Below are 21,349 nucleotides of genomic sequence, written 5' to 3'. Positions count from 1 at the left end.
GATCAAGCAAGTTTACTGACAATGGCCTGGTTGAGAGAATTCAGCTGATTGGTCCATTTGTCTAGGGCTGTGTATCGAGCACCGCCTCTCTTCTGGTGATCAAGCTCCAACAGCTGGTTAACCTGGTCAATTCGGCCATTGATTGTGCTGAAATAGTTCATAAATTGTATTAGTTAGAATAAAATAAACCTACAGACTCTTCTCAGTTTATGTTCACTAGCTGTCTTCATTACCCATAAAAATCTCAAAACTGTGACAATCATTGACGCTTCTATGCAACAGACGTTACCCATATCTATACCGATAATATAAATATTGCCACTTCTTCATAAAAATAGCAAACAACTTACTTGTCTAGTATACACTGCACAAGTAAGCTTTCCACATCCGCAACATCGATGTTCAATTCCTGCAGGAATATAGTCAATATGTCAGACCACATTATATTCCAAAACATGCCAACAGCACAATTATAAAGAAAATATATTACCTTTGAAATGAAAGGTATGTGTATTCTAGTGTAAGGCTTAATTAATTTGATGAGCACTTGTGTTCTTATGTTTCGTAACAGCTCTGAAAGACAAAAAGAGAGAAGCCATTTAAAACACATACACTACCGTTCAAAAGTTTGGAATAACCTGTTATATAATTCTTTTTTCAGTAATAACGAATAGGGTGTGGATCAAAATGCTACACGCTAGGCACTATGAGCATTCTGGATGTTAACTTTATTATAACTTCGTTCTCAAATGTTACTCAGCTTTCAAAATAATGTACAGCTCTGTTCATCATTCTGAACAAATTTAAACTCGCTTTCTTTTCACAGATTCCTACAAATTTTAAAATCACTTTGTATCCTCAACAGATTGGTTTTATTTTGATGAAAACAGTCAGTGATTGCAGTGCAATCTTCCTTAGAAACAAAATGTTTGTTACATTTAAAGCAAACATAGATCAGACTTACCCTCAATATGTTCCCTGATGAAGGGGTCATCCATGATGTTACTGTGATTCGTCTTCAAGATTTTCTCAAACTCTGTGATGTCATTGTTCTGGTAGGCACTATAAATAAACAAACAAACAAAAAGAAACAGCCGTAAAACATCAAATCTACATTATGTATGTCACAAATACATTTTGAGCTAATATATAAAACTTTGGGGCTGGTCTCCTGGACACAGATTAAGCCTAATCTTGGACTACACTGCAGTGCCAATGGGTTTAATTTCACCATTGAAATTTTTATTTAGTCTGTTTTAGGCTTAATGTGGGTCTGGGGGAAAATGGATCATAGACATTTAAAGTTAAGGCATGTGAGTTGTTTATTTAGTACAAAGAGTTAATTCTATAATTTTATACAGTCTTACCTTACCAAGTTCGTCATTGCTAGAATTTCTGGATCATTTTTGTAGGGTTTTGCCTAGCCATGAAATCACATTTTAAAATATCAATTGAGTTAGTCAAACCACAAACCAGCATAACACAACATACTCAAATTATACTTTGTATTACCTCTTGAGAATCAAATGGGTTTATTCCTGACTTCATCAGCATGTTGGCCAAGACCAGGTACTTTAAACAAGTGGTTCGCCTGGGGCTTCCAGATTCATCGTAATTTTTAAATGCCTCAAAAAAGTCTGTGTGCGCCTTCTCAAATTCTCCCTCCCTTAGGTGCATTTTTCCACCACATTCTGGAATAGATCATACATACAAAACAATAAGAAAATATACACAACTTGTCCTTTTACAAGTTTTACAAGAGAACAACTTCCTAAGCATTAACTTTTTGATTGTATTACTATATATTATAAAATAATGAAAATAGTATATATTACAGGCAAAAACAATACCTCTGATGACTCCCATGATGAGTGGATGAGGAATTGCTGACTTGATGTGTAAAGACTGCTCATAAAGAGCTTTCAGCTTCTTGTTGTTTTTCTGTGCTGTGTACATCTGAATTTCCAAAGCGTAGATCTCCAACAACTGCGTGCCTTTCTTTAGGTCATCTTCACCATCATCCGTCTCCACAAATAAAGCATTCTTCATTAAAATTACATTTGTGGAATTACATAAATTATATGAACTACAGAAAGTTCTCACTGTTTACCTGACATGACTGATGCAACTGCCTGAGAATTTTCTGAAGTTTTCCATACTCTTCTCTCTCCAGATACAACTTCCCCAACTGAATTGAGCAAGAGAACACACTTTAGCAACAATGGTTTTGAGTACATCAACAGACATAATCCTTATTATTATTCATTTTTAGTTACTTCTATACTTAAAAGAATGAACACAAAAGATGAGTAGAATAAGCCTAGGACTACAGCCAGTCCTGCTCTTCTTATAAGTAATGAATAAGTGGCGAGATAGCGCTGTTCAAACCAAATGTTAATAAAATAAATAAATAAAATAATAATAGATGATCAAATTAAAAAACCTTAGTATTGGTTTTGAACCACAGTCTGTCATTTTTGGCATCCTTTAATGCCTCTAGAGTAGTCTCATAAAATTCCTGAAGCAAGTCCATCTGTGAATAGAAAACAGAAAATAAGTGAAAAAGAACAGTTACAACCACACCAAGAACTTCTGGCGTTTCATTTTTGACCATAGTGAGAAGAGAAATAATACCTGTTTAGAGGTTGAAATGTAATCTAGAATGGAGTTAATAGATTTCTCGGAGTAGTTCCTTGTGACTGCGCTTCGTATATATGTCAAAAGCTGTTTGTAGCGGTTCATCATTTCAGGAAAGTTTGTCTAAATAAAAATATTAAAAGAAAAAAGATAAAACATTAATCAGAAACTGTTAAAAGCTTCGACAATTAACGTATTTAAAACTCAAACTCATCCTAATCAGAAAAGCTTTGAAGGATATTTTGTGATATTTTCTGCCTGATGCTTACCAGCTTGAAATTTATTTTAATCATCTGTTTCAGGGCTTTGAATCCCCATTCTCCTTTTTCTCCCTCAAGTTCCAGCACCTACAGTACAGAAAATAAGGACTTATTTTCTTTTAGGGCATGCTTTAAACGTGTCAAATAAATAACGTAGTGCTGCTTTACCTTCTGAAAGCTGCTCAAGGCTGCTTTCGGATCATCTTCCTTTAGCGCTTTGGAGTTATAGTACTGATTCTCCAAGTCGACATTTGGCTCAGAATTACTGTCCTCTGAGTATTCCTGAAATACAAAGAGAGAAAGAAACACCTCAGCTGTACATCTATAGCATAGACTGTGTGCTCTGCCTGGTGGACACAGTCCTTTATTCTAATGGGGAGTTCAACTTCTACCACTTCTGTTTGCAAAAATGACCATAGCTAAATATTCTTGCAAGGTGATCTTCAACATCATTCCATTAAATGTGTTGCACCAGAACCTAGTATTAACTACCCACTTAAAACAGGAAGTGTTCAAATGCATGTGTGGTAGATGCAAAAATAAACAGCTGTTCTAAAGTAGACATAGAATGATAGTGCTGTCAGTCAAATAATAGTAATAGTAATATAATAATAATAATAATAATAATAATAATTCACTCTACACAATTCCACAATGACTTTTTCTAATCCAATGATCTTGTTTCACTTTTTTTTTACATAACATTATTTTGCAAATTGATCATTACTATTATTAATGATACTGGACATACATGCCAGTGGTATTTAACATTGGAGGGCCGGTGTCCTGCACATTTTGGCGATTTCCATGTTCAAACATAACTACCAAGCCTGGGAACTAAGTGAAGAGTTGAACCAAGTGCGTTTGAGAAGGGAAAAATCACTTTTTCCTCAAGTAGGAAAAAACTGCCAGAAACTAGCCCTCCAGGTAGAACTAAACACCCCTGGTGTACAGTTTATGTGCACTGTCATATAATAGGAGAAATAACATTTTAACACAAAGACCTGAACATGCATGGCACTGTCACAAATGTACTCCAAGATTCAGAACCCTATAGAAAAGCAGTCAGAAGTGAAATAAAGTAGTATCCCCCGGACTAAATGTGCGTCTACCATCCCAATTACAATGTTGTGCAAGAGACCACTTGTTTCACAGCTGCACTGAGCTGAACACTAACACAGGATGCCGAAAGTTAGCTTGACTGAAGCTGATGATGTCCTGCAGTCCTGAGTTTAGCTACGGTGCACAGCCTGGGCAGTTCGGACATTTCGGGATATAACTCGGACTGTGCCGAAGTGACTGACAGCTGACCACTTGCTTCATAGCTAACTAGCTAACCACTTGACAAACTTACTCGCAGGCTTTTATAATGCACTGGAGTGGCTAGGAAGCAGGCGATTTCACAAAGAGGGGACACCACACACTGCAGCGCTAACCTGACAGCCAGTTAGTTACTTAAGCTACCAAGGACGACGACAAAAGTGATGCGATCATATCACGGGAATAATTTAATGCTTGCTTTGATTTATAACGACGCTAACTACACACAGGCTAACCTGCTACAACGGTAACAAACATTAGCGTTAGCTAGCTAAGCTAACGGCACTGTCTGCAGTAGTTTCGTCGCTAAGGCCGGTTAGCTAACCCAGCTAGCAGGCAGGGTACATCGGCGGACTAGCGTTTCAGTGGAATTAAAGTGCCCACAGTGTCCAAATTCAGACATATCGGTACCGCGACAGATGGTTCACCGCATGCATCTGAAGCTAGGTGAGTCACTTTTGTTTTACCAGGTCATAATCCTCCTCATCATCGCACATGAAATCATCCTCCATGTCAGACATTTTGACCGGGGAACAGGGCCGAAACACTCCCAGCGTCCTCCGCGGCCCAAAATAATCACAGCGAGAGCGGCAGTTAGAGCGCAATTCAGACTGATCCCAGATCAGCTCCGAGCGGCCTCTCACAGCCGGTACAGCGGCGGTTTAGGGACACGGATGTGTTCCGAGATCTGCGTACAAAGGCAACGTCCGCCGAGACGGTGCAGCGTTCCCAACCAATGGCTTCTGAATGAGTGTCCCCTTCTTCCGTGTTGGTCTGATACATTCCGGGTGTGATTGTCAGCTGATGAACTTCTGCAGTTTTAAGGGGTTCGCTTTATTCAGTGGGCACTCTTCCCACTCAGATGCGGAATGGCTGTAAATCCACCAAAGATCAAGGTGCTTTTCGGTGATAACGACAGGTGAGCTGAGCTCCGTTCGAGGTGCAGATTGACAGATCTGTTCTTTTTCCTCGTCCTCGATGACCGTAAGCGAGAGTCTGCGAGCAGTGGAAGTTGAACTTCTAGCTAGTTGACGCTTTTGCTGTCAGACGACCATCTAGGGCGCAGGTTTCAAACCCTACTCACTTAAAAAGATGGTTCTCCAAGAGTTCTTTAGAGCCTTGAGGTCTATATAGAACCATTTCATGCTTAAATGGTCCTTTGCGTGGTGAAGTCGTTCTTCGGATTGTTGGAGAATGTTGTGTATGGTTCTATATAGAACCTCTTTGAAAAATCTATATAGCACCAAAAAGCGTTTTTCTATTGTTATAAGCTTGACATGGGACAACCTTTTTTGGTGCCATTTTCGAAAAGGTTCTGTATAGAACCATACACAACACATTTTCCATCAGTCTGAACCATCCAAGCATGAAATTGTTCTATATAGAACCCGTGGCTCTAAATAAAATCATTCCCTTTACTAAAAAGCTCTTGAACAGCCGTCTTTTTTAAGAGTGTAGTCCTAAAGTGTGCCCAGTCCTGCACATGTTAGTGTTTTTCCCTTCTCTGCTTTATCATACTCACCCATTTTAACTCAGGGAGGGCTTGGATGAGTGGGGTTAGGTGTGTTGGTAGTTGGGGTACCAGAACCACTGATCTAGTGATCCCTTATATTACAGTGTATGTTGAGTTGATATAATTCCTATTTTCAGACTGCAGAAACTGAAAGAGGCATTTCATGGGAAATATGAAGAACCTCCTCTCTTCTATGCATGCGCTCCTGGAAGGGTAAATCTCATAGGTAGGTTATAATCAGTGTACTGAACGTGGTCTGGGTCTGTGTAATGTAACTGGTCATATTTGATTAACCCTGTTCTTCCTTTGTTTAGGAGAGCACATTGACTACTGCGGCTATGCTGTGCTGCCCATGGCCATCGAGCAGAATATTCTTGCTGCTGTATCAGTGAATAATTCTCACACAATCCAGCTTGCCAACACTGACCCCAAATACAAGTGAGTGCAGCTCTTTTCAGTGTAATTTGTGCCGTGACCTGAAGATGGCACTATTTAACCATTTCACTGTTGAACTGCCTTTGCAGGGATTTCTCGGTGTCTGTCAGTGAGATCACCATAGACAGAGAGAATCCTCAGTGGCATTATTATTTCCTTTGTGGGGTGAAAGGCGTTCAGGTGAGACAAAGAGAGACAAAGGAAACAGTTCATAGAGTGCATTCATGTAGCATTAAAGCAATTGACTGGAGGCCTTCTTTCTCATTACAGGAACAGCTAAGCTTGTCTTCTATTCCTGGAATCCGATGTCTTGTGGATGGGACCATACCTGCTAGTTCAGGACTCTCTAGTTCTAGTGCCCTGGTGTGCTGCGCTGGCCTGGTCACAATGGAGGCCAATCAAAAGGCTATTTCTAAAGTAAAACATACTCTCTGCTGAATTACCTCCCATCCAGTAATTGAACATCACAAAATTTCCCAAATATGTCCTGCGTCACAATATCAGATGATGCTTACGTTTGCATTAATGAAGTTAAATAGGCATTTCAACCTAAAACTAACCTTCTATATCTTATTTGTCATATTATGTAATATTTTAAAGTGCAGGATTGTATCCCTCAGTCATAAGTTTGACACAATTCACAGTTTTGTATCAATTGGGAACCTCTTCCATCAACAATAAAAAAAAAATCCTGATTGCTAGGATAGCCACTGATGTAGAGGCTAATAAATGCAGATGTCATCTTCCTAGCAGAAACATTGGCTATCTGGCTTCCATCTGCATTAGCCAACTAGCAAAAGAAAAAAATAAACCAGTTGCTCTCAAGTTTCTGTCCTAAAATGCTTGCAGTTCATGCTTGCAAGTTCCACTCACCTTCAAGATACATCATCAGGAGGGTTTTTTATACTTCTTAAACTGAAAAATCCTGTTCTAGAGGCTATTGTGGCACCACTATAGGATGTGATTAGACATGTTTACAGCTGTTTAATGAACCCGTACTTCCTCAGTGCTAGTAACTTACTATGTACTGAAAAAATGTCTTGCAAACCTGACATGTCTTGTTTTGACTGGATTACATAATTTCTACTGCCATGGCAACAGGGATATAGCCAATTTATGAAATATAATATTACCATAGACATAGTGCTTGTTAGTAATCAGTACTGACAAAGCTGAAAAAAAGAATATTATTGTGTGACTCTAATTGCAGTATATAGTATAGATGATATATCGCTCAGTACTATGCATAAAATTCACATATAGGGGTAAAATTTTACCTGTGCCTTTTCTGTCAGGTACTGCTAGCTGAAACCTGTGCCAAATGTGAACGTTACATTGGTACTGAAGGAGGAGGGATGGATCAGTCTATATCTTTTCTTGCTGAAGAAGGAACGGTAATGTATTTCATTCTGATTGTTATGCCTGTGAGTCATGGAATGTATGAGTCATCAGCTCTTATCACTCTCTGTATAACTGTAGTTCTGTCTGTGAATCCGTGTCTCTAATTCTGTTTTGTCCTTTATTTTTAATAGTATATGATTTGATAAATCTTTGTGGTTTCTGTGTTTTTCATTGCCTATTGACAATCCTGATCACTGAAGGCAAAGCTGATCGAGTTTAATCCCCTGCGGGCCACAGACGTGAAGCTCCCAGATGGAGCTGTCTTTGTGATTGCTAACAGCTGTGTGGAGATGAACAAGGCAGCCTCATCACACTTCAACATTAGAGTGGTGGAATGCCGCATTGCCACGAAGGTGAGGAGCTTTTGATAGTGTGAACTTTGCCTTACAGTTTATTCTGTTCCTTGTATAGCCTACAGCAATGTCAAACTGAGGTCCTGGGGGGCCGTAGCCCTGCATAAAGCGTTTTCTCACCTCTGACATTCTTGATTCAACCTATGGAGACCCTGCTAATTATCTGATAAGTTGACTTAGGTGTGTTAATGCTAAATTTGGCAGTGTTGTGGCCCTATAGGGCTGGAGTTTGATAATGCTGCTCTAGTATTTAATTAATTTGAGCAAAGAAGTCAATTATTTTGTAGAGACACTTTTTGATACTCTCAACAGAGCTGCTAAATTATGCCTACATCTTATGCTTTAGGTTATAACTCTTAAAGGGTGCACCTTTTTGATATTTTATTTTATTTTTGTTTCTTATTTTATTTTATTATTATTTTATTAATAAAAATATTTTATTTTTTGCCCTGAGGTCCACATTAATGCACTAAAAACAGTCATAATTCATTTATACATGACTGTTTTCCAACCTCTTATTATCCCTTAGAATTAAACAGGCTGTTTTTGTTACTGTCTTGATATCAGTACATTAAATCTATTCTGAATGGCTGTCCTGTATCATATGCTGTTAAATATTATCTAAAACTAGAAGATTGTCAGTTCTCAAACAGTTATTTGGTTATATGAGGTGTGCTCCTGCTTGGTTGAAATGAAAACCTGTAGCCACAACAGCTGTTTTTGGATAAGATTGGTGACCCCTGATCTAAGGGAGCTCTGCGCACTCTCTTGACAGATACTGGCTAAGACCAGAGGCCTGGAGTGGAGTGAACTGCAGAAGTTGGGGGGGCTGCAGACAGAGCTGGGGTTGAGTCTGGAGAAGATGCTGGATTTGGTGGAGGAGGTCTTTCACCCTGAGCCCTACAGCAGAGAGGAAATCTGCAAGCTTCTGGAAATCACCACTGAGCAGCTGTGCAACAATATCCTCAGTGCTAACACACAGCATGGTGAGCCCATATAGAACTTGTTTCTTATAGCTAGGTAAGGCCATTGAGGTTATATGGTCAGTTTTAACCTTCAAGAACCTAGATCAGTGTTTCCCAACTCTCGTCCTGGAGGCGCACCAGGGTGTGCTGGAGGCACACTGCTCTGCAAATTTTAGTGCTTTAACACATCCACTACAACTCAGTAAAGATTACAATTAGGTGGATCAGGTATGCTGGGAACACAGAAAACAGTAAAATACAGTGCAGAGCAGCATGCCTTCAAACACTGACCACAGGTTTTCGAGTCTGAACCTTGAATTCAGTTTCCGGTCGTGGACATAGTGTCATACCTACCAGCATTTACAAAAATGTAGGACCGTAAGCTGGATTCAATGTTCTGATTTGAAGACCTCTGATTTAGACTCATTTGCACAGAATGGTACAAAATGCATTACATTATAGCCAAGAACCTGTTTTTCTTTTCACTTCAGTGACCCACTTCAAACTGTACCAGCGAGCCAGACATGTGTACAGTGAGGCCGCCCGCGTGCTGCAGTTCAAGGCTGTGTGTGACTCATCCCCTGATGGCGCTGTCCTGCAGCTGGGCAATCTAATGAACCAGAGTCATGCTAGCTGCAGAGACTTGTATGAATGTAGCTGCCCCGAGTTGGACCAGCTGGTGGACATTTGTCTGTGAGTGAGAAAAAGACATCTTCCCCATTAGGAGATTAATGGAGCATTATTGTCAAGCTGTAGGGGGTCAAAGAGTGATGTAACTTTGCCTCTGTGATGCACTGAAGATAGATTCGAATAGACGTGTTACATCAGTGGGAATATTGGCCATAAGGAATACGATGATTCACCTCTACAAGGCAAAGTCTCCTTATATACGGTCACTGTCATAACAAAATCTTGAAGCAGTAACTTTCTAGAAAGAAAAGCATCCTAATGCTGTGGGATTGTATTCCAGTTTTTAGGACCATTTCTATTCTAGTCGTGCAGTATTCACACAATATAAACAGAAGTGGGTATTATGGAATAGAGAAGAATTTAAAAGGGAAAAAACAAGGTTTTGGTATAACATCAATGACAGGTTGTAATAGCACACACCAATAAACAGTGGTATTTTTTTCTATTTAGTGCACAATTTCTTTTATTTTATTTAATTTATGCTGAGTTTAACACATTGGTAGAAATAAACCATTAAATATAATTTGTGCCGTAACTTTTGCATAGGCCACATTTTATGTTTTTTCCCCCCATTATGTCAAATTTAGCAAATAAACTGTTATTGTGCATTAAAATGTGCAGAAGTATGTTCTCTGTAGAAGATGTGTTAACTTATTTTCATTTAGAAAATCAGCAAAACATTTGCAAACGAGTATGTAATATATAGGGGTCACCAATTTTATGCAGAAAAGGTCTGCTATGGCTGCAGGTTTTCATTTATATCACACCTAATTCCACTTGTTTATTCAGTTGGTTTCACTCTTCAAACAGTTGATCACATATATGAGTTATATTATGTGCCAGTTATTAGCACTTTTATTAAATATATATGACCACTTCATGCTCATGCATTTAGCTTGAAATCTGCTGAAACTTTTGCCCTTGTATTTGAGTCTAAGTGAACTTCCTTACTCTTTTTTTTCCCACAGGCAGGCAGGTGCTGTGGGCTCCAGGTTAACAGGCGCAGGATGGGGAGGTTGCACGGTTTCCATGGTACCCGTTGAAAGGATAGATTCTTTTCTCCGGACAGTAAAGGAGAAGTACTACATGCCTGATGCTCGTCGAGCAGCTCTGGTAAAGCAGAGCCTTTTTCTAACAAGGCCTGGGGGAGGAGCGGCCATTTTTACAGAAGAATAAAATATAGGGGATCGTTTTTATATCATTTGAGGAATTTCTGACAAAGACCACGACAGAGTGGTATTCTAATATGCCCTGTTGCTCTCAGGGTTTGTCATGAAAGGGAAAGCTATACATATTCTTTTAGGTCTTTATCATTTGTAGCCAGAAATTGATTTTGTACTTTGTTGAAAATCACCCAATTTTCTGATCAATTGCTTTGAATAAAAAGGCAATTCTGTCTTCCACTGCTGTTTACCAGGCCTGCTTTATGCAGCAAGTCATCTGCTGAGTTGAAGAACATCACTGTGCTAAGCTGTTGGTTGGTTGCCATGGTATTGCAGCAAGGCAATTCTCTCAAAATATCGCTCTCCTCTGTGATAGCGTCAGTGTATCAACTATGAATGCAAACAAAGCCCTGCGTTCGGAGCCCATTAATGAAGCACCCTGTGCTGACGCTGATGCTGTTAAACTATAAAAGAAGCACACAGTTCCTAGAAATGAACAAACAGATCAGGTAAACTCATAATGGCCATTTAATGCATCATATTATAAAAAGTACAATGAATTGTATAAAATCCATGCATATAAATAAAAACAATAAACAATTTGCATGGTCTTCCTTGACAAAATAGCACAGCAGTTAAGTTTCTCATACATTCTCAAGATGAGGCATAAACTGTACATTCATAAAAACAAATCATGTTGCACAACTCCCTTTAAGATCAATATTTTTAAATAGAAAATGTAAAACTTCATATCTCTGTGTAACGTAATATGAACAAAGAGTTAAAATGTTTGACTGGAAAATTGTTGTCTACACCATAGAGTTTTGTGGTGTTGGTAACACGGAGAAAATGACAAACAAGACCTTGGTGGCACAGAGATGAAATACTGTACTAAACTCAAACATATACTTCCTTTACTGAAAGGAAAATAAAAAGGCACAAAATTTCCCTTTTACGAAAGGACAGTGAAGGAAATGCCCAACTTTATAGACCCTTCTGCAGACAGCCATAGTTATGATCTGTTTATATACAGTAAATGCTTGACCTATCACTAGAGGGTGGATGAAAGGCACAGCTGTGTAGCCTCTGGACTGTTACCTTTATCTTTAACTGCATGTCTGTACTCTCACTATTTTCTCCATTCAGGGGTCTGCATGCAAACCAGGTGCTGACTACAATATGATATATGCACACTAGAGGTATAATTACGAACTGCTTCCGTAAATGTAGACATATTTAGTGTGTAGAAATGGTAGTAAGATGAAGCCATGATGATTGGCAGATGCTATCAACTGATGCTGTTCTGTCACGATGCTCAAGGTACTTTACAAGCGATCTAGATGGGTCTATTCTAAAATTTACATAACACATTCTTACTACAAATCATCGATCGTGTTATATGATAGTGCAGTTGGCTAAATTCTGTTTACTAACATTGATGCAGTCTTATGCTCTTTAAAGTTGGCTAAAAGTACAAACCTTTAGTGTACGTCTGAAATGATTTAATACATTTAGAAAATAATCCAAATCAAGTATTGTAGTAAATTGTTGATTAAGGTTTACAATAGTTTAAGAAGAGGTATTATTGTATCAGCTCCTTCAAACCTGTGATACATAAAAACAATGCTTTTCAATGGTTTCTTCCTGTTCCATTCGTGAGATGATAAGCATTGGGTAAAACATACAGTGACCTAAATTATAATGCTGAAATTATAATGCTGAAATGAACTACAAGTAGTATGACTCCTGAGAGGATAGCAGTGTACTCAATTTCACCAGTAGCTCAAACAGTTGCATTGGAATTGTGCACACAATTAAGTTATATATAGCCTACTGGCTGGCTCTGCAGTATTTTGGAAGCATATGAAGAGTTTTTAGACATTCTCTAAAAATGAAGCTTTGTGGAGCAACGTTTCTGCATTTTCATGTCTGTCTCAGTCCACTGGGGAGATAAAATTAAATCGAAACTAACTGACTAGAAACAGAATGCATTCTGAGTCAATGAGCCACAATTAAATGAAAAGTGCACCTGGAGAATAGAGTGTATTTGCATGAAAGAGGAAATTAGAACAGGAAGGTAAGGAGTCTTATCTGTGCTTCATTATGCTGGCTCTTTGGAGTCTCTCCTGTGCGGTGCTGGTCTCCTTAGTGCCACTCCATGTGCCGTCTTCTGCTGTCTGGTCACTTTGAACTGCTCTCCATATAGCCGTACAGCTGTGAGGTATGAGGCAAGCATGCACAGAGTGCATCTGTGTCTTGTTTGGGAGTTCTGTGGTCCTCTAATACCATATTTTTGCCAAACAGTGGCATTACAGACACATAGAGTAACTGGTGCTAATCCCAGCATATTTCTGGAGATGACTAAGGAGAAATCCCTTTTCAGCTGGAATCTTGCTGCATGCCCTATAATATGCTGCACTGTATGTCAGTCAATCAGTGGGTGTACAGCGTCTCCAGGCTGTGCTCACTCCCCTCATCTGCTCTAGTGTGCTCTGTAACTCCAGAATCAGTGGTCTCCTCAGCTTCCACTGCCCCTCTCTTTTTCAGCATGTTCTCTATCCAGCTACCGCTGCTGTGGGTTCTCCCTGGAGACGAGCCAGGAAAGGCTGAGGTGGAGGAGTTGTGGACCTTCATGTTTTTGCCGGAGGTGATGAGCTCTCCATATCCCTGCTGGTGGGCAAAAGCATAGGCGGAGCGGCGAGAGCTGGTCCTGCGCACCCGCCTGAGGTTCTGCTCCTGGGGACCTTGCCTCCTGGTGGCTTGCTGGAGCAAACGCACCTGGAAGGAGAACAGAGTAGCTATTAACGGTGTAAATCCCTGGCCTCACAATAATTCAATGCAATAATGATTATTTAAGAAACGATTCAATGAAACTCAAATTTCACTGTGATTAAATTTGATTTGATTATTTACATACTGGATCCTGAATATGCAGATGTCACTGGTGGACTGACAAAGGTCAGAGACCACCCTTCATTTATTTAATTTCCAGTCAAACAGTCATTAATACAAGTTGTGTATTTTTCAGCATCTTTTCAACGAAATCTGCAGTGATATTTTTCTACACCTCCAAAGTTCAGTCTTAGAAGTTGGTTGGATTTTCTGCTTCTCATGATGCAAGTAATCCCAAACACATTTAGTGATGTTAAAGTTTGGGCTCTGGAGTGGTCAGTCCATTGTTCTGAGAACACATACAGCTTCTTTATTTGATTTGTAAAATTTTCTTTTTGTCTATTTTCTTTTCTCAGTAATGGCCTCTTGACAGCTACACATCCGTTAAGACTCACAGTGTTGAGTTGTCTTCTCACAGTGGAAGGATGGACAGAAAAACCTGTGGATTTTTAGTGGAGCTTGATTTTCTTCTCTCTTACAAAGATGAAAGTGCTGTTTATCTGATGGTGACTATTTCGGTGGTCTATTGTTGTTATGAATTGCAATTTCTCTGTATCTTTTGATGATATAGTTTTGGAAACTCTTCCTTTTTCCAATTATTTTCCTTTGACTTTCTCCTTATGCAAGTGAATTATTTTACATTTAATCTCATCAAAAATATCTCCTAGAAAAATAAGTAACTTGTACTTAATGGTCATTTAAACTGGCAATAAAATAAATGAAGGGTGGTGTCTGACTTCTGCACAGTACTGTAGACAATAACAACACTACACCAAGCTTTTTTTGTAATTCTTTTTGTATAGCCTGAGAATTTCATTTTGATTTTGAGCATATATTCATTCTCAAATTTTCAAGCGTACACATATTGAATATTATCATAATCAAATACTCAAAATCTATGCAGATGAAAAACCACCTTCAGATTGATGCATCATCATGCATCACTGCATGTTTACGCCTCTATTACCTATTGTACTCATCTAGAATACAGAACACTAATGTAAGTGAAAGCAGCCTGACAGATGTTCAGCATGAAGTGGTAAAAAAAAATCGCAGGATATCAGGATATCAGGATATCCACCTCCTTAAATATTCTACACAGTGATTTTTATTCTAATATACTTGCTTTGTCAGTCTGTGAAGGATGGAGGTCTGTCTTGAGGAAGCGCATGGCCACCACCGGCATTATACACACCACTGTGGTGAGTAGAATGACGAGCCACACACTCTTCTGATTCAGAGTGTTTCGTGCTGTGCCTGGAACGCAACACAAAATACACATGACAGATGCCTTGGGAGGTCTCCAGTAATCAGCGAGCTAGTGGTATAAACATGGAAATAATAAACAGGATATACCTAGATTAGTCAGTCAGCCTTGACTGGTGCTGCACTTACCAACAAAGGGGAACTGGCTTGGAAATATTCTGAAGATTCCATCACTGTTCATTGCAAACAGTATAGCAAAGTATACAGCCAGGCTACCCCATATAAAAAAGTGGTTCACTGCAGTCCAGTAGTTTGTGTCGAGCCCGATCTGAAATAAAAATATTTTTTACAATATTGGCAGACACCCAACAACCAAAGATCAAACCATATGGCTTGTCTTCTGCAGAAACCTTCTCAAATCCACTGTCTGTGTGGGCTTCCGAAACTTTAAAAGACTTTTTCCAGTACAACCATGTGGCTTATCTTTTAGACACTGTTCATAAATCATAATACATCTAAAAGACAGAATAATATACATATCCCTGCTGTCGGAACAAAACCTCTTGTCTCCACTTTTCCACGTTTTTCAGTTTTGGACATAGTTTGAAAACGCCTGCTGCCGTGTACATTGTGTGTAAATTTCATGATGAATGCACAATAGAAATGGCCCAGAATGACTCTGAAAAAAAGTCTGGTTCCATTGACTTACATTAAAAGTAAGGTATGTATTTTTCTTCTCCTGTTAAGTTATTATTTTGGAGATACGAGGTTGTGTTCTGACAGCAGCAATATAATGCTTCTCCATAGATTACTTCTATAAATGAAAAAGGGTCATCAAAAATAAACAGTTACCTGGACACTAACTACGATGACCAGTGAGGTTGCTATAGTAACAGCGAAGGACTGCTGATCTGAGATGTGGGATCCGTCATCTCTCACAGCACAGAGGAAGGCCCCATATGGGATAAAGAAGAGGACAAACGAGGTGCAGACTCCCTGCAGCGTGCAGGTGAAGAACTTGCGCTTGTTAAACAAAAGGTTAAGCTGCCCAGGTCTGTACAGGTTTGGGTAGCGCAGACTGTACTGCTCATTCACGTCCTGTTGGAAACAATGGAGACGGTTTGAGGACACAGAATTATTTATTTTTCCTGATGGCTTTCACATTCAGGAGCTTTGTTTTCTCACCTGGTCAAACACACCCATAGCAAGAACAGGCAGCGAGGTGTAGACTATGTTGAACAGTGTGATGAACCACTGGTCATACACGGTCTTTGATAAGAAACAGAGTAAAAATTATTAGGGACAATAAGCAAAATAAGAAATGTATTATGTTTAACTATAATGTATGTTATCGAACAGAGCTTTTGTTAAAAATAATTTTGGACAATTTCTATTGGTCTATTCATGATGAAAAAATGAACAAAAACTGGGAGTTACAAGGTTTTGATCGTTGCCTGATTGTTTGCGAATTGTGATTCTGTTGTAAAGATTGTTGTTCATGGTATTAGGAGTTTACCTGAGCAGAGAAACCACACAGAAAGCCGAACCAGAAGTGCACCAGCGTAAAGGCAAAGTTCTTGTAGAAGAAGTAGCAGAGGAAGTTGCACATGCGGTGATATGACCAACGGCCATGGACCAGTAAGAGGCGCTGGAGGTAGCGGAACTGTGCAAAGGAGTAGTCTGAGGCCAACACAGCTTGCATGCCCTCTTGCCCACTGATGCCCACACCAATGTGGGCCGCTGGATTCATCACACACCAAAGCCACATTAGATATAGGCAAGCACTACCTGCAGCATTTCTAATGAAAATCTGACTCCTGAATACACTGATACTTCTGAACACTGTCTTGTCCAACATAGGCTTAGAAAAAATTAAGATTTTTCTGTTCAATATTGCAGTTGCAGTTATAATATGATTATTCTTTATGAATTAAGCTCCATGCCTTTTTTGCCAAGAGGGCAAGCACAACCTTTTTTTTGGGCTCAGGATTGAACACTGAACAGTGTGCCAGACTACCAGTTCACAAGCACTTACTAGGTTAAATTTGCCTCATTAAAACTTAAGAGAACACTGAACAACGTAGGATATAATTGAAATCACAGCCCTTTCACTCTCTCAAATTGTGATGTCAGTATAAGAATTATTAATAGCAGCTGTGTTTGGACAGTTTGTCATGGACTTCAAATTCCCACTTATTTCATATTATCATGACATCAGCTATTGCCAAAAAACATGAATACATAGCAACATCAAATTTTAAAAACGTAACTAATAACCATTCGGAAATGTGGTTATATTCATACAGTATTCATTTTTAATGTCAAAGTTGTGTGCATAATCAGTAAAATCTTACTCTTGATCATACTGACGTCATTGGCTCCATCCCCGATGGCCAGGGTCACAGCTCTTTTGTGTCTCTTGACCAGCTCTACCACCTGAGCCTTCTGCAGAGGAGTGACCCTACAGCAGATCACAGTCTTACACAGGCATGCCACGTCCAGCAGAATCTGCTCAATGTCAGCCTCTAGTGCATGGGCCTGCAGGTGGGAGATCAGATGGGCTCCTAAATGGCATGTTATCAGTAAATAGCTAGCTCACCACAAAGCGAGTATAATGCTTAAATACGTAGCAACATAGACCACAAAGAGATTAAACGTTGGCCACTTTAAGTATAGGTTTTACTCATGTAAAGATTTGATATAAGGTCATAGAAAGGCTGTGTTTTCAAACAAAAAGGTATAGGACAAGACACGTAATCCATCAGCCATCCTGGACTAGCCTTTAGTTAGCTGTACACAAACTGTATCAGCGTGCTTCTTTTTCCCCTAATCAAATGTATATAATTTAATACAGAATATGTTTCTTAAGAATATACAACCCCATTTCCAAAAAAGTTGGGACGCTGTGCAAAATGTAAATACAAACAAAATTCAATGATGTGCAAATCATTTAAACCCTATATTTAATTGAAAATAGTACAAAGACAACAAATCAAATGTTAAAACTGAGAAAGTTTATTGTTTTTTGAAAAATACATGCCCATTTTGAATTTGATGCCAACAACACATTCCACAAAAGTTGGGACAGGGGCATGTTTACCACTGTGTTTCATCACCTCTTCTTTTAACAACACTCTGTAAGCGTTTGGGAACTGAGGAGACCTACTGCTGTGGTTTTGAAAGAGAAATGTTTTCTGTTCTTGCTTGATATAGGATTTTAGCTGCTCAACAGTTCAGGGTCTCCTTCATCGTATTTTTCATTTTATAATGTGCCAAATGTTTTCAGTGGTGACAGGTCTGGACTGCAGGCAGGTCAGTTTAGCGCCCAGACTCTTTTAATACAGAGCAATGCTGTTGTAATACATGCAGAACGTGGTTTGACATTGTCTTGCTGAAATTATCAAGGCCTTCCCTGAAAAAGACATTGTCTGGATGGCAGCATATGTTGCCAAAACATGTATATATTGTTCAGCATTAATGGTGCCTTCACAGATGTGCCAGTCATCCATGCCATGTGTACTAATGCACCCATATACCATCATGAATACTGCTTTTGAACTGTGCACTGGTAACAAACTGAGTGGTCTTTAGCCTGGTGGGCACAGTGTGCATGATTTCCAAAAAAGTACACAAATTTTGATTTGTCACACCACAGAACACTTCTCCACTTCCCCTCAGTCCATTTCAAATGATCTAAGGCCCAGAGAAGGTGGCAGCGTTTCTGGATCCTGTTTATATATGCTTTCCTCTTTGCGGTTAAGAGCTTTAATTAGCATTTGTGGATGCAGCGCCAAACTGTTTTCATAAACAGTGTTTTTCAGAAGTTTTTCTGAGCCCATACAGTGATTTACACTACAGATTCATGTCTGTTTTTAAAGCAGCGCCGTCTGAGAGCCCAAAGATCATGGCCAGCAAATACTGTTTTTTGGCCTTGTCCCTTGCATACAGAGATTTCTCCAGATTCTCTGAATCCTTTAATGTTATTATGTACCATAGATGATGAAAAGCAAAAGTTCTTTGCTATTTTATGTTAAGAAATGTTATTCTTGAATTGTTGTACTATTTGATCGTGCAGTCTTTCACAGAGTGGTGAACCCCTCCTCATCTTTACTTCTTAAACACTCAGCCTCTCTGAGATGCTCTTTTTATACCCAATCATGTTACAGACCTGTCACCAATCAACCACCAGGTGTTTTTTATAGCATTACACAACTGTACCAGCCATTTGCTGCCCCCATCCCAACTTTTTTGGTTGCTGGCATCAAATTCAAAAATGGGTATATATTTTTCAAAAAACAATAAAAATTCTTCAACATTTGATATGTTGTCTTTCTACTATTGTCAATGAAATATAGGGTTTAAATGATTTGCACATCATTGCATTTTGTTTTTATGTACATTTTGCACAGCATCCCAACTTTTTTGGAAATGGGGTTGTATTTTTCACACCTAGGAATACATTTGTTTGTTGTTTGTGTTTCTGGCCTGCGTTTGTGTGGTAATTCTTCTCTCCATGGACATTATGGTGCTTGGAGAGTGATTCCTTTAGAAGGTTTACTGTGATTGAGATAAGGTCTTGTTTATCTCCAAACCGTCATACCAGATATGGCGACGTGACCTATGGTGGTGGAATTGGATGACTGCCGGGGATGTCATTAGGATGCACATGACGGATACTATCTTTATTGACTAAATTCAACCAATGTTTGTGAACCAATCCATGTCTTCATTTTTTAGCTTTGCTGTCAAATCATTAGACAAACTGTAAGCACAGAAAAGGTACAGATTATCTAATTTACATTTAATTTGCATAAAAGTCTAAATTAGGGGAGAAAACTCCTGAGGTTGCACTCACATCTCCACCTCACTCATCTCTGTCTCTCTTCCTCTCTCAGCTCTTAGAGTCTAATCTGCCGATTTTTGGTCCTACTTAGGTCTTTTTAACTTAGTGAAGCCATTGTGTGTGAGGTTATGTGTGTTTGTGTGAATGTGTTGACCTTTTGAGATAATTTTTCTTAATTGTGTCACCTTTTTAATTTCTGTGAGCCTGAAGAGTACTTTTTCTCTTAAATTTTAACATCTTTATCTTTGAATTTCAAATGATGATCTTTTCTGGGGATGCACAATGATATCAGAATCATGTCAGTATCAGCACATATTTGCTTTAAAAAGAATATCAGCATCAGGACAAATACTTAGATTTGACAGATATTTCAAACCAACTTGATGTATTTATTGAACTGCAGAATAGCAGAAGTTTAAGCGATGCTGGGTTACTGTGCAAAATAACTACATTTTATAAAGTTTACTGCATTTGTAGCCCTACAGAAATGTATGTTCTGTTTCTCTGTAATGCTTAAACAGGTAGATGTATTATGTTTATATGTTTATATATCGGCATCAGTAACATCAGCAGCAGACATGTGCATGAAAAAAATTGGACGTCTGAATGTCCCACAATTCCCATATCGTTGCATCCCTAGTCTTTTAGTTTTTGGGGTATATCACATCACAAAACTTATGAAGGGGTTTTTTCATACATTTCTAAATCTTTCTCTTGGTCTAGCTGCAGTATATCACCCAGCAGTAGTCACACTAAACAGCACCGGGCTCCTTACCAAACTGTGTCCATTGATGATCAATGCATATTCTGAAATGATGGTTTCCTCAAACACAGAGTCACTGGCATACATATCCGTCTTTCCCACATCCTGGCCACTGCTGAATCTATCTCTGCTAGGACCCATGATCCTCTCTTTGGCATTTCTGAGCATGAAATAACAGCAAAGGTCAGATTAAAGAAACTAAATTGCTGATTGAATGAACACACTTTTAGCTACATATACATTTCAAACAGTTTTTAACTGAGTAGCAGAGACACTATAAATGCAAATATTAACCATTTAATTATTAAGCATTTCTAATAGAATATCTTTTATTAGAAATGCTTGGTTATACAGGCAACAGAATGTATTGTTGGTAAATATGTTTCTTTGAATTTGCTGGTGACACATAAAAACACCAAACTAAAAGGTGGCATATACAGTAATGAGAAACAACACAGTTAAGATATCCAATATCATGCTGTGATGCTGTGGTAGTCAGGTATAAGTGTTCACCTGTAGCCAAGAAACAAAGTTAAACCTGATACTTGATACAGCATTGAAGGATTTGTTTTAAATCCAGTAATATGAAGACCAATCAATCAGCAGACCTTGTGCATTGCATGTGAAGACTGGTTACTGACATTCTTAATGATTAACTGAGTGTAAGCTGTTACTTGAGCTCCTGCTGAACTTCCAGCATGGTGTGACCTGAAATAATGAACACCTCGTTCATGTCATCTCTCAGCATGTTACAGGAGTAGCCAATGTTCATTGCTGTCTCTGCAAACATAGAAGGCACAAAGGGAAACAGCTATGCTACCTTAAGCAGTAAAAGAGTACAAAGTCACAATGGGATCTACAGTTATGCCTTTACTCTATCTACACAAAGAAATACTGAATTTACTCTG

General features: G+C 38.9%; 3 protein-coding genes across 3 annotated transcripts in view; 1 reads left to right on the top strand and 2 right to left on the bottom strand.

The window, feature by feature from the left end:
* Positions 1–2: 2 nt before the first annotated feature.
* Positions 3–4,809, bottom strand: cops2 (COP9 signalosome subunit 2). The gene is made up of 13 exons (XM_036576108.1): positions 4,685–4,809; positions 3,066–3,179; positions 2,907–2,984; positions 2,635–2,760; positions 2,444–2,533; positions 2,111–2,188; positions 1,851–2,025; positions 1,513–1,691; positions 1,368–1,420; positions 965–1,062; positions 491–573; positions 351–409; positions 3–147 (listed from the first exon to the last, which is right to left on the bottom strand). The coding sequence occupies exons 1-13, from the start codon at positions 4,736–4,738 to the stop codon at positions 3–5; spliced, it is 1,332 nt and encodes a 443-aa protein (XP_036432001.1). The 5' UTR covers positions 4,739–4,809.
* Positions 4,810–4,910: 101 nt separating this feature from the next.
* galk2 (galactokinase 2) lies at positions 4,911–10,977 on the top strand. The gene is made up of 10 exons (XM_036576107.1): positions 4,911–5,136; positions 5,868–5,956; positions 6,045–6,168; positions 6,255–6,345; positions 6,436–6,582; positions 7,461–7,559; positions 7,767–7,919; positions 8,695–8,905; positions 9,376–9,577; positions 10,543–10,977. The coding sequence occupies exons 1-10, from the start codon at positions 5,087–5,089 to the stop codon at positions 10,748–10,750; spliced, it is 1,374 nt and encodes a 457-aa protein (XP_036432000.1). The 5' UTR covers positions 4,911–5,086; the 3' UTR covers positions 10,751–10,977.
* A 270-nt stretch (positions 10,978–11,247) lies between these two features.
* atp8b4 (ATPase phospholipid transporting 8B4) overlaps positions 11,248–21,349 on the bottom strand; it is a 32,313-nt gene continuing 22,211 nt past the window's right edge. The window contains exons 21-29 of the mRNA XM_036576105.1: positions 21,116–21,221; positions 20,454–20,601; positions 17,190–17,373; positions 16,352–16,575; positions 16,021–16,104; positions 15,688–15,933; positions 15,025–15,163; positions 14,756–14,886; positions 11,248–13,515 (exon numbers count right to left, since the gene is read on the bottom strand). Coding sequence (XP_036431998.1) covers positions 13,171–13,515; positions 14,756–14,886; positions 15,025–15,163; positions 15,688–15,933; positions 16,021–16,104; positions 16,352–16,575; positions 17,190–17,373; positions 20,454–20,601; positions 21,116–21,221 — 1,607 coding nt within the window. The 3' untranslated portion in view covers positions 11,248–13,170. The remainder of the gene's footprint in view (positions 13,516–14,755; positions 14,887–15,024; positions 15,164–15,687; positions 15,934–16,020; positions 16,105–16,351; positions 16,576–17,189; positions 17,374–20,453; positions 20,602–21,115; positions 21,222–21,349) is intronic.

The sequence above is a fragment of the Colossoma macropomum genome, unplaced genomic scaffold, assembly GCF_904425465.1.
Source record: "Colossoma macropomum unplaced genomic scaffold, Colossoma_macropomum, whole genome shotgun sequence".
Classification (NCBI taxonomy): domain Eukaryota; kingdom Metazoa; phylum Chordata; class Actinopteri; order Characiformes; family Serrasalmidae; genus Colossoma; species Colossoma macropomum.
Note: the sequence above shows the minus strand (reverse complement) of the source record. Positions and strands in the feature narration are given on the sequence as shown.